The 13131-nt window shown below is 54.4% G+C and overlaps 1 protein-coding gene across 7 annotated transcripts in view; it reads right to left on the reverse strand.

Annotated features, from left to right (window-relative positions):
• Positions 1-13131, reverse strand: part of MYH14 (myosin heavy chain 14) — a 107067-nt gene that overhangs the window by 50779 nt on the left and 43157 nt on the right. For 6 of the 7 annotated variants that reach the window (XM_045441739.1, XM_045441737.1, XM_045441742.1 and 3 more), the window contains 7 exons: positions 11201-11296; positions 10141-10259; positions 8752-8904; positions 7229-7402; positions 6761-6934; positions 4326-4440; positions 375-562 (listed from right to left, as the gene is read on the reverse strand). In XM_045441739.1, the coding sequence (XP_045297695.1) occupies positions 375-562; positions 4326-4440; positions 6761-6934; positions 7229-7402; positions 8752-8904; positions 10141-10259; positions 11201-11296 (1019 nt within the window). Of the gene's footprint in view, positions 1-374; positions 563-2419; positions 2519-4325; positions 4441-6760; positions 6935-7228; positions 7403-8751; positions 8905-10140; positions 10260-11200; positions 11297-13131 lie in introns of all 7 variants that reach the window. The other variant, XM_045441744.1, reaches the window with a different exon arrangement.

The raw sequence follows: 13131 nt of genomic DNA on the forward strand, positions 1-13131 counted from the left end.
CCAGGGAGGCTTCCCTGACTTCACCTTAGGGGATACTTACTTCCCCTACAAATTCAACTGGCCATTTATCGTGAGTGGTCAGTCGAGTGTCTGGGCTCCCCATCAGATTGTGAGAATAGGGGTTGGCTGCGCTTTTCTCTCTCCAGTATCCCCAATACCCTGCACTTAGTAGGCGCTCAATAAAATTTAAGTCCCACTGAAGAATGAATTTTCCGAACAGAGCACTGAGCCTGGGAGGGAAAGGAATTTGCTCAAGGTCACACAGCCAGTCGGAGGCGAGCCTGGGGCCAGACGTGGCTCCAACCGGGTTCAGTGGCCTCGCCTTTACCCAATGCCAGCGCTGCCCCCGCCCCGTCCCCAGGCCGGTCACTCACCCTCTTCTCATGGTTGGGGATGATACAGCGGACGAAGCTGGGGTTGGTGTTGCTGAGTGTGGCCATGAGGCGGCTCAGGGACTCCTTGTAGAGCTGTCCCACTGTTCGGAACATGCCCCGGCGGGGGCGGCCGCCGGGTGGGCCATCCCCAAGGCTGCTCACCTGCTCCAGCCCCACGATGCCCTCCACTACGGGGAGAGGAAACAGATGTAGAGAAAGAAGCGGGTCAGGGGTCAGTTTCAGGTGCGCTGTTTTAAGTCAAAGTTCAAGGGTCTTGTCATTTACAGGACCTGGCACTTTACATATGAGATGCCAGTAAGGTAGGTATTTGCAGCCCCATTGGACTGACGTGTAAACTCAGAAAGGTGGAAGTCTGTGCCTAAGGTCACACAGCTGAGAAAGCGCAGATCCAGGATTCGAACCCAGGCAGCGAGAGTCCACTGGAAGCCTGGCCTCTGACCGCTCTTCTTCCCGAGGAATGATCTCCACTGTTCCTTATCAAAAAGTGGTCATGACAACGGCACATGCTTACTTGGCACGTCCTCTCTGCCAGGCCCGACTCGAAGCGCTTTATATGTGCCTTCTCGTTTATAAGCCTGTAAGAATTGTTCCCATTTTACAGGCGAGGAAACTGAGGCACAGAGAGGGAAACAGCGCACTCGGTACGGCTGCAGTCTTAGGAACTTAACACAGTGTCCCACTGAGGACGTAATAAAGCCCGGCTTTTCTGTGCGATATTTAAAAGCACACAGACTGCCTCCGTGTCAATCATTCTTCCAAAAAGGCCTGATTTCATGGTGACGCTTTTCTGTCATTTGGTGGCGTCACTTCAGCTAGTGAGAAATCCCCACTCCTTCATCTCTAATTCTGTGCGGTTTTTTAATGTTTATTTTTATTTTTATTTTTGAGAGAGAGAGAGAGAGTGAGTGGGGCACGGACAGAGAGAGAGGGAGACCCAGAATCCGAAGCAGGCGCCAGGCTCCGAGCTGTCAGCACAGAGCCCAACGCGGGGCCTGAACCCAGGGACCGCGAGATCATGGCCTGAGCCAAAGTCGGATGCTTAGCCGACGGAGTCACCCATGTGCCCCTCGAATTCTGTTTGAAGTCACGCCTCCTTTCTCAGGGACCTGCGGCGGGGGCAGACTCTGATGTCCTGCAGCCCTCAGTAATGAGGGTCATCAGGGGTCAACCAGATAATCTTCGCTTAGGGCAGGGCTTGGTGCACAAGTGGGGGCTCACCTACGGCCTTTTCCTCCCCAGGTTCAACGTTCCCTCTCACCGCCATGCTCCCAGCTGTTATCAAAATGGATATTAAGTTCTTACAGCACAGATAAGAGCAGAGGCCCTGGGATGTCTTGGGTTCGAATCCCAGCTCTGTCCTTTACTGTCTGTGTGACCTCAGGCAGGTGTCTTAACCTCTCTGTGCTTTCTCGTCTGTATGATGGGGATAATAGCACTAACACCTGCTTCGCTGGGTTGTTCGGAGGATCCTTTTTTTTTTTTTTTTAAGTTTATTTATTAACTTTCAGAGAGACAGTGTGAGTGGGGGAGGAGGGAGAGAGAGAGAGAGAGAGAGACAGAGACAGAGACAGAGAGAGACAGAGAGGGAATCCCAAGCAGGGTCCACACTGTCAGCACGGAGCCGCCCGGCATGGAGCTTGAACTCACGAAACCGTGAGACCATGACCTGAGCCGAAATCAAGTGTAGGACGCTTAACCTACTGAGCCACCCAGGCGCCCCTGTTCAGAGGGTTCTGGGCGTTAGTAACTGTAAACAGGCTCTGCACAGCACACGGCACGTAGTACGTGCTCAGTAAATGCCAGCTGGTGTTACCAAGAGGCTTGTACTTTTACATGCGGTTTAATTAGAAGGCGTCGTGTGGCTACAAAGAGTCTGGAAACTGCGGAGGGAGGCGACAAGGAAGGGGAGCGAGAGTCCCCCGCACGGAGGAGAGGGGACAGATGTTCAAAGCCAGGTACCCGGCCCAACAGGCCCACCCTCTTCATCCGGCAAATCTCACCCGTTGGTGCACAGCAACACCCACCCCCTGACGGAGAAATGGCAGAGCTGCGCCTCCCTGAAGATCCTGGGGGTGACGGTGGGAAGGAGCCGAGGAAAGGGAATTGCTGGAAGCCCCCGTGTTCTGGGGGGTGAGGACAGATGGAGGGGGGAGGCAGAGTGATGAGGGTGGGAGATGCAATGGGAACAGCAAGAGAAGGGAGGAGGGAGAGAAGGTGGCAAGAGAAAAAGAGAGCATTATTAGTCAACAGCACAGGGCAAAGCGGGAGGAAAAACTTGAATGTTGGCCGTGAACTTTTAAAGCTAGGGCGACTGTCTTGTTCACGTTTGTGTCTACCCATTGAGGGCATCAAGGTGACCAGAAGGATGACCGTCCTTTGTGGGAATTCAATGCCAAGGAGATAAAAAATCTCTTTCCCTAGAGGTTAAATCTGTATCTGTTTTATTAGGTATCCCTTTTTGCCCTGGCTGCCAGGAAGCTCAAGGACTAACTCAATGCTCCTTCCTAGCTTGTTGCATTGGTCTCTCTGAGGAGAGCTTTTCCCCTGGGCTCCCAGGATGCTGGACACCCAACTCTGGGCTCAGGACAGCCGTAGTAGAGATTGATGCACAAGGGCCCCAGTTCCCTGTCCCTCCTGTGACTTGCAGCTCCTTGAATCTGGGCTGCTCTGACCTGCTTTGTTCAGGAGAGTTGTGGAGGAAGGAACACTGTACCGGGTTGGAGACAAGGACACAGCTTCCGCTTCTCTCTTGGAATCCCTGGAGAGCCAGGCTCATACGAGATGGGGTATGTGAGGGGTCACGGTAGGGGTGGGGTGGAGCATGAATGTGTCCATAAAGGGGACACAGATATTAAAGAAGTGTGTGTGTGGTGGGGATTTGCTGAGGAGATGATTCTCATAGCAGAATCTGGTTCTGTTAGTGAACATCAAGCACTACTTTTCAATCCCTCTTGTACAAACCACATGAGACACAAACCTCAAATTCCTCTGTCTGAAATCACCTCATAACATCAAGGCACCTCACACTCTTAGTTCTGTGAGTCCATTTGGGAACCATTCATCTTGCTTATTTTGTTCTCTTGTCTAATTGCATGGGCTAGCAATTACAACTTTGCTTTTCATTTCAGTAAAAGGCGTCAGCAAACGGACAGACCCTGGACATCTTGCATCGGGGGGGAAAAAAAACCAGGATGCTGGTTTTGTCGGTTGTGAAAATCATGTCTCCTCTAAGGAGAGGAAGTGGCAAACAAGGCTTGGAAAGGTATGGGTCTCATACTTTTTCTGCCCGTGCCTCCCAGAAGGGTCATTCCAAAAAGACTGATGACCAAATCTACAGGGCCTTGTTGGAGCAGGAAAGCTTTGCAAAATCTACGTCTCAGTCCATTGTTCTTCCCTGGGGCCCTGAAGGGAACTTTGTGAGAGTGCAGAAGGCAAAGCCTAAAAGGTGACTAATCTGTAAAACACCACCCTGCTGAGTTTCCTTGTTGTGATGAATTAATTTTCAGTCAAATCTGATTTTTTTTTTCCTTAGGGATCACAGGCCATCTACAATGAATGACTTTCTCTCTTCCCTTACAATATTCATACAGTTATTTCTTTTTCCGGTCTGATTGCATAGGCTAGTATTGCCAAAACCGTGTTTCAGAGCAGTGGCGACCACGGGCATCCTCGTCTGTTTCTGGTTAAGGAGGAGTGTTTTATCACTGAGCATGAGGCTGGCTTGTAGCAGTCAGACAATCATTCAGTCAACGAGTCACCGATTGGAAATGCTACTGTCAGACCATCTGGCCTGCCTGCCTCACTTCTGCGTCCGAGCAGACAAGTCACGTTCAGAACTTAGCCTCTAGAACAAAGGTGTGCACCCTGTGGGCTGGGAAGAAGGGTGCACCGAGCTCCAGGGACAGGGCCTGGGGAAATGACGGTCCTCACCATCTTTCCAGATCTCTGCCGTTAGCCGGTCTGTGCTCTGGTGAAGCAGGACTGCGACGTTGTCGTTCAGAGGGTCCATGTTTTTCATCAGCCACTCATTGGCCTTGTAGTCGACCTGGACGAAGTCAGGCAGAGGAAGGTGGTGAGCCCGCAGGTTCACCAGCTCTCCCAGTTTCCCAAGGAACCTCCCAGAAACCCTGGAGACCTCCAGCTCCAGGGCTCTCCACAGATGAGAGAGCGTCAGTGCCACCTAGTGTCTGTGCCCAGAACTGCACCCTCCACCTGCATGGCCCCTCTCCCTTCACTTCCCTCATCTGTTCTCTGTCCCACCTCCAGGACCTCGCCCGCCATCACTTCTTCCTTATCCATTCTATTCCAGCCACCCTGGCCTCCTCACGGCTCCTCAAACGTGCAAGTTCATTTCCACCTCGGCGTTTACCCCTGCCATTCCTGGTCACCGCGGATTTTCACACAGCGGGCGCCTTCTGAGTATTCAGGGCTTTGCTTTGAGGTTCTCAGAGTCCGAATCTTGACCCCACACAACTCCCCACACGTGTGCGCCCCCCAAAGACAGTGGCGACCCTGAGGCCAGGATTCAGGTCTGACTCACAGCACAGGGCTGGGCACACCGGAGGTCTCAGACAACGTTTGGGAAAGGAAGTGAGTGCTAGACACAGAACACATAGGTCTCCTGTCTCCCAGCCTCCGTATGCTGTTCCTTCCCCCCTAGACAGCCCTTCCCAGCCTTCACCTATCCTTTGATGGCTGTTACTCCTCATTTATTTTTTAATGTTTTGCCCTTTTTTAGAGACAAAAAGAGCACGAGTGGGAGAGGGGCAGAAGGAGAGAGAGAGAGACAGAGACAGAGAGGTAGAGAGAGAATCTTAATGCTTATTCATTTTTGAGAGAAAGACAGACAGACAGAGCGTGAGTGGGGGAGAGGCAGAGAGAGAGGGAGACAGAGAATCCGAAGCAGGCTCCAGGCTCTGAGCTGTCAGCACAGAGCCCGACGCGGGGCTCGAACCCACGAACCGTGAGATCATGACCTGAGCCGAAGTCGGACACTTAACCGACTGAGCCACCCAGGCTCCCCTTAAATGTTTTGCTTTTATTTTAGAGACAAAAGAACACAAGCAGGAGAGGGATAGAAGGAGAGGGAGAGAGGGGGAAAGAGAGAGAGAGAGAAGAGGGAGAGGGAGAGGGAGAGGGAGAGAGAGAGAGAGAGAGAGAGAGAGAGAGAGAGAGAGAGAGAGAGAATCTTAAGCAGGCTCCACACTCAGCATGGAGCCAGACATGGGCCTTGATCTCATGACCCTGATCTCATGATCCTGGGATCACAACCAGAGCCAATATCAAGAGTCAGACGCTCAACTGACTCAGCCACCCAGGCACCCCCCGTTTCTCGTCATTTCGGCCAGGGATTGGCAAACTACGGTCCGCAGGCCACATCCAGGCTGCCACGTTTTTGTAAATAAGGTTTTGTTGGAATACAGCCTCCATTTATGCATCCATTTACGCATTACCCGCTGTGTCTTTCACACTACCATGGCAGAACTGAGCGGCTGTGGCCGAGACTGGCCCACAAAGCCAAAACTACTTACAGAAAATGTTTGTGGACCCTTGATTTCAATATCCAATCACGCCTGCCTCTCTTCTGTGAGACGCCCCTGGCGTTCCTCGGCTGGGCTTTCACACCGCCCTACGCGGCCCCCACTAAACACCCCCCCCCCCCCCGCCTTACCCCCTAACGGTCTGTACTTGTCTGTCACCCAGAGCAGGAGCTGTGTGAGGACAGAGACCCTGTCCACCCTGGGGCCCCAGCTTTGCTCGGCACAGGGCTGAGCACAGAAGGCACACCTTTGCCGAATGAGAGGATAAAATGCTGTCATTCTCCTCTCAGTGAACTCGGACCCACCCCTCCAAACCTATCGTAAATAGCCCCTCCTTGAGGAAGCTTTTCTTTCTTCTTATGTTTGTTTTTGAGAGAGAGACAGAGACAGAGACAGAGTGCGAGAGGGGGAGGGGCAGAGAGAGAGGGAGACACAGAATCCGAAGCGGGCTCCAGGCTCTGAGCTGTCAGCCCAGAGCCCGACGCGGGACTCGAACTCACAGACCGCGAGATCATGACCTGAGCAGAAGTCGGACGCTTAACCAACGGAGCTACCCAGGCGCCCTGAGGAAGCTATTGCTGCCTACATCAGAGTCCTCAGTCCTCCTGGGGTTTTCCTGGCCCCTGTCAGGCCATCAGGCAGTTCCTGCTCCCCCCCCCGCCCTCTCTCCCCCCTGCCCTCTCTCCCCGCTGCCCTCTCCCCCCTGCCCTCTCTCCCCCCTGCCCTCCCCCCTCCCCCGCGTTCTCCCCCCTGCCCTCTCCCGGGTCTGCAGCCTGGTGGTCCCCACTCCCGCCCACGAGCCTCACGGCTCGCCCTGCCTCCAACCTTGCCCGCATAGTGCAGGACACTGAAGTCGGCCTGGTCCCGCAGGTTCCTCGGCCGCTGGAACTTGGGGTGGCCTCCTTGCTCCTGCGCCACCTTCTCGACGAAGGACTTGTCCGTGGCCTTCGGGAACCAGCACTCTTCGTCCAGCAGGGCCAGGAGTCCAGGGGGGTTAGCCTAGCCGTCCACAGGAGGGGAAGAGGACGTCAGATCCCCGAATGCCGGACGCTTAGGCTGCTGCTAACTCGTAGCTCTTGTGAGGGGCACGGGGACGGAAGCCAAACGCGAGAACGGCTGTCGAGCGGAGCCTGGGCCGAAGCGGGGCCCGCGGTGGCCGCGCGCCTGCGAGTCCTTAACTGAGGGAGAGGCCTGAGGCCCAGCGGGGCAGGAGGCGGAGGGGGGCGGACGGGGGGGGGGTAGGGGGTTGTCTCCCGGCGGTGGACACGGCAGCGGGTGGGCCCTGAGGCTCACCGGCCGCTCGATGAGGTCGATGCAGGGCTGCAGGTCGAGGCCGAAGTCCAGGAAGGTCCAGGGGATGCCCTCGCGCTGGTACTCCTCCTGCTCCAGCACGAACATCGTGTGGTTAAAGAGCTGCTGCAGCTTCTCGTTGGTGTAGTTGATGCACAGCTGCTCGAAGGAGTTCAGCTGCGGAGGATAAGGGACCAGTGAGAGAGGGGACAGGGATGGGGGGGCAGGGATGGGGACAGGGATGGGAGGACAGAGATGGGGGACAGGGATGGGGGACAGGGATGGGGGACAGAGACGGGGGTACAAAGACAAGGAGGACAAGGATGGGGGGACAGGGATGGGAACAGGGATGGGGGACAGGGATGGGGGGACAGGGATGGGGAACAGGGATGGGGGGACAGGGATGGGAGACAGAGATGGGGGACAGGGATGGGGGACAGGGACGGGGGGACAGGGATGGGGGGACAGGAATGGGAGGACAGAGATGGGGGACAGGGATGGGGGACAGGGATGGGGGGACAGAGACGGGGGTACAAAGTCAAGGAGGACAGGGATGGGGGACAGGGATAGGGGACAGGGATGAGGGGACAGGGGTGAGGGGACAGAGATGGGGGGTACAAAGACAAGGAGGACAGAGTTGGGGGGGAGGACAGAGATGGGGGGAGACAGAGACGGGGGTACAAAGACAAGGAGGACAAGGATGGGGGGACAGGGATGGGGGACAGGGATGGGGGACAGAGACGGGGGTACAAAGACAAGGAGGACAGGGATGGGGGGACAGGGATGGGGGGACAGGGATGGGAACAGGGATGGGGGGACAGGGATGGGAGACAGAGATGGGGGACAGGGATGGGGGACAGGGACGGGGGGACAGGGATGGGGGGACAGGAATGGGAGACAGGGATGGGGGACACGGATGGGGGACAGGGATGGGAGACAGGGATGGGAGACAGAGATGGGGGACAGGGATGGGGGACACGGATGGGGGACAGGGATGGGGGGACAGGAATGGGAGACAGGGATGGGGGACACGGATGGGGGACAGGGATGGGAGACAGGGATGGGAGACAGAGATGGGGGACAAGGATGGGGGGACAGAGACGGGGGTACAAAGTCAAGGAGGACAGGGATGAGGGGACAGAGATGGGGGGTACAAAGACAAGGAGGACAGAGTTGGGGGGGAGGACAGAGATGGGGGGAGACAGAGACGGGGGGTGGGACAGAGATGGGGGAACAGAAATGGGGATCCTGACAGAGGGGACAGAGACTGGGGGACAGAGATGAGGAGGGGGACAGAGATGGGTAAGGGAACACAGATAGGGGGACAGAGAGACGGGGGGGCACAGAGAAAAGAGAAAGGGAGGAGACAGAGACAGGGAGGAGGAAAGAGACGGGGGGGGGGGGGGGGGGAATGGTCCAGGATTGGTGGAAAGACACCCAGAGGGAGGGGGACAGGGACACAAAGAGAGGGGGACAGGGCCGGAGTGACGGAGCCCTCCGGCCCCAGCCTGGCCCCAGGTGCAGACCTGGAAGATCTCGAAGCCCGCGATGTCCAGGATGCCGAGGAAGGAGGCGCCCTGGCGGGGACTGCGGTCCAGGGCACGGTTGAGGCGCAAGACCAGCCAGCGGAAGAGGCGCTCATAGGTGGCCTTGGCCAGGGCCTCCAGCGCGAAGTCAGCCTGTGGGGCGGGGCACATGTGAGGGCCTGGTCCCCCGTCCACGGCCCCAGCACAAGCCCAGGGCCAGCAAGGGGACACTGACATGGACGGGCCCCCTCGCGGCTCATCGAGAACGATGACGTTAATCGATGACACCGACCGGTACAGACCCCCACGCTGCGCCAGGCACTGTGAACCGCTTGGGGGCGCGTGAGGTCATCAACCCGCCCCCCCAACCCCTGAACCAATTTCGACAGCATTGTGAGAGTTCAGAAGGTGGACTCTGGAGGCCGACAACCCGGGTTTGAATCCTGGCTCTGCCCCTTGGAAGCTGTGTGGCCTCAAGCATGTGAATAAACCTCTCTGTGCCTTAGTTTCTTCATCTGTAAAATGGTACTAACGACAGGACCTCAGCTGAGATGGAACCTGGGTCAGCGGGAACTCCGATCTCTGGCCCTCGTGTCCCTCTCTATGTCTTCACAATTGTACTTCATTTGAGTTCCCAGCCTGGGGACAGGCAGAGGCCTCTACCCAAAAGCTGGATTCTGGAAACTACTAACATGGGCTCGCTTCGCCCCACTCCCCATCCCTCCGCCCCCATCGCTCACCTGAACTCTGACAGCAACCTCCTCATGTCTCCCTGCTCCCACCCATGCCCCCTGGGTCCAATTCTCCATGCAGTAGACAAGGGGGTCTTCATAAAAGATGAACCGAATCAAGTCACTCCCTGGCTTAAACCCTCACTGGCCCGCTGCACTCTGAATAAAACTCACCTCCTTACTGTGGCCCGTAACACCGTGTGTGATCCGTCCCCTTCCAACCCCTCCGACTGCAGCTTCTGCCTCCCTGGCCCTGGCTATCTAGCCTCACTGACCTCCTTATGTTCTCAATTCGCCAAGCCTGTTCCAGCCCCAGGGCCTTTACACATGCTGTTCCCTCTGCCTTGAACCATCTCGGTCTCAACGCAAACATCATCTCTTCATAGAGGACTTCCCTGATCCCCCATACCCCCTCCTTCATAGGAGGCCCCACCGTTTATGCATTTTTTTTTTTTAATGATCTGTTTCCTACTTCAGCCTGAGCTCCACAAAGGCATGGTCTGTTTCCATTACTACTTTTACTCCCAGCACCAGAAGCAGAGATGGTAACAGAGCGAACACTCAGCAAAAGTTTTGAGTGCAAGAAAAACCCGGCATAAGCGGCTGAAAGCTCCAGGACCCCGCCCCCCGGCGCCCCGCCCCCCGGCGCCCCGCCCACCTGTTCCTTGGTCTGCGCTTTCTGCACATAGTCTCGGCCGACTTTGATGCGGGGGGTGAGCAGGGCGCGGGAGAAATCCGTCACCCCTAGTCCCAGGAGGCGGCACAGCTTCTGTGCGGCTGAGGGCGGGAGGGACAGGGGGTCTAATCAGCCTTAGGAAGCGGCAGCGGCCGCTGAGCACAAACAAGGGGCCTGGCCTCTCCCACCAGAGGTATCACACGTCCTAAAAGTGTGTATGTTCCTCTGGCCCAACGATTCTCTCTCTGGGACCCCGACATGGGATAAATAATCCCGGACGTGGGGCGCCTGGGTAGCTCAGTTGGTTAAGCAGCCGAAGCTTGATTTTGGTTCAGGTCATGATCTCTCAGTTCCTGAGTTCAAGCCCCGCATTGGGCTCTGTGCTGACAGCTCAGAGCCTGGAGCCTGCTTTGGATTGGGTCTCCTCTCTCTCTCTCTCTTTCTCTCTCTGCCCCTCCCCTGCTCTCTCTCTCAAAAATAAATAAACATTAAAAAAATATTTTAAATAAATAAAAACAAAAAAAAAAGAACAAAGCCCAGAGAGGAATGCCCAAAAATGTTGCAGTGAATTACCGCTCAGGAGTACGACAGTGGGTAATTCCCCTGCTTTTATACTTTTCTGTATTGCCTGATCCCCACCCCCATCCAGCTTGTATTATTTCATGATAATAAAGAAGCAGAACTATTTCCATTTTGATTAAAAAAAAAGGAATATCGGTTATAATTCTGCTTCTGAAAAGCACAAACTAAAGTATATATGCAAAGCACAGAGGCCAAGAGGAGATAAGCCCAATGCTAAGGGCAGTTTTGTCAGAGGGGCCAGGATGATGGGGGGATCTCGGGCACACTGGTGTTGTTCAAAGCTTTGGCAGAGGTCACACCTTTTACAATGAGGAACAGAGTGGACGATGATATCCTGGTAAAGGATCAGCACAGCTTGGAGGCATGCCATGCTGGGGAGCAGGGAGTGGGGGGGCTGCTCTTTTCGGGGGAACAGAGGGACACAAGGACCTCGCGTGGGCAGCGGGTCAGGTGGGGTTACCTGTATTGTCAGGCATGGAGGCTTGATCATTGTTCCGTTCTCTCTTCAGGACGATGTTGCCAAACTGGAGAACAGCCGAGACCATCCGCAGCATGGCTAAGGGGCAGAGAGGGCATTCGTGTGCGTGCACTCTGATGCGTGCTCTTAACTAGCCCCTTAGAAATCCAGTTTTAATGGGGCGCCTGGGTGGCCCAGTCCATTAAGCGTCTGACTCTTGATTTTGGCTCAGGTCATGATCTCGTGGTTCACGAGATCATGTCCTGAGTCGGGCTCTGCGCTGAGAGCAAGGAGCGTGCTTGGGATTTTCTCTCTCCCTCTCTCTCTGCCCTTCCCCTGCTCGCACGCATGTGCATTCCCTCTCACTCTTAAAATAAATAAACATTAAAAAAAAAAAAAAAGGAAATCCAGCTTTAAAACCCTATTTCAAAATTACACCACTATTCCTCAGCTTAAAATCCGTTGGTGACACTGGGCAGCTCTTAAAACATATGAGCGGATAAATGAATTCATTTTTTCTTTTAAGGTTTATTTATTTTTGAGAGACGGAGCATGAGTGGGGTAGGAGCGGAGAGAGAGGGAGACACAGAATCCGAAGCAGGCTCCAGGCTCCCAGCTGCCAGCACAGAGCCGAAGTGGGGCTCAAACTCACCAACCGTGAGATCATGACCTGAGTTGAAGTTGGACGCTTAACCGACCGAGCCACCCACGCGCCCCACGAAAGAATAAATGTATTCTGTAGTTTGTATTCGAGGTTTGTTTTAGCACCATTTGGCATCTGCTCATGTTGTCCGTTTCATAAAGTAATGAATATAAGATTTAAAAGGACTTGGGGAAATGAATGAAGAAAGCCTTTGGCAATATGAACAGATCTCTAAAATACCGAGTGAAAAATGCAAGGTGCAAAATATGGCATACCACTATCTACATGTAAAAAAGGCAACGGGGCGCCTGGGTGGCTCGGTTGGTTGAGCGTCCGGCTTTGGCTGGAGTCATGATCTCGTGGCTCGTGGGTTCAAGCCCCGCGTCCGGCTCTGTGCTGACAGCTCAGAGCCTGGAGCCTGCTTCAGATTCTGTGTCTCCCTCTCTCTCTGTCTCTCCCCCACTCACACTCTGTCGGTCTCAAAAATAAATAAATATTAAAAAAATTTAAAAAGGCAAAAATAGGGGCACTTGGATGGTTCAGACAGTTGGGCATTTGACTCCTGGTTTTGGCTCAGGTCATGATCTCAAGATTTGTGGGTTCAAGCCCCATGTCAGGCTCTGCACTCAGAGCATGGAGCCTGCTTGAGATTCTCTCTCTTCCTCTCTCTGCCCCTCCCTTTCTCCTGCTCTCTCCCTCAAAATAAATAAACATTTTTTTTAAAAAGGCAAAAATACAAAGTACAGTCAATTCTCCTCATTTGCCGTAGTGCTGTTCTCTGGAGTCACCGAGAACACGAATTAGCAGATGCAATCGAATGCGCTTATGGGGAAATACAGGGTTTTGTTCCTGTGAACCTCTGGTCACATTTTCATCAATCGATCAGTACATCACCTTGTTTTGTTTTAATTTTTTTAATGTTTATTAATTTTTGAGAGAGAGAGAGAGGCAGATGGAGTGTAAGGAAGGGGGACAGAGAGAGAGGGAGACACAGAATCTGAGGCAGGCTCCAGGCTCCAAGCTGTCAGCACAGGGCCGGATGCCCAGCTGGAACTCACAGACCGCGAGATCATGACCTGAGCCAAAGTCTGATGCTTAACCAACTGAGCCACTCAGGAGCCCTTACTTCACCTCATTTTATGTGTGTTTCTGTCCCAAAGATACCTTACCTATATAATGTTGCTTCGTTCACATCAAGCTCACGGCCAACTCCTCTCTAATGGGAGCCGGAAGAAGGCTCATCTAATGTATGTGTTTTCTCTGTGAGAAACACTACAGCCCTCTTGCACGT

This window comes from Leopardus geoffroyi, chromosome E2, assembly GCF_018350155.1.
Source record: "Leopardus geoffroyi isolate Oge1 chromosome E2, O.geoffroyi_Oge1_pat1.0, whole genome shotgun sequence".
Lineage (NCBI taxonomy): Eukaryota > Metazoa > Chordata > Mammalia > Carnivora > Felidae > Leopardus > Leopardus geoffroyi.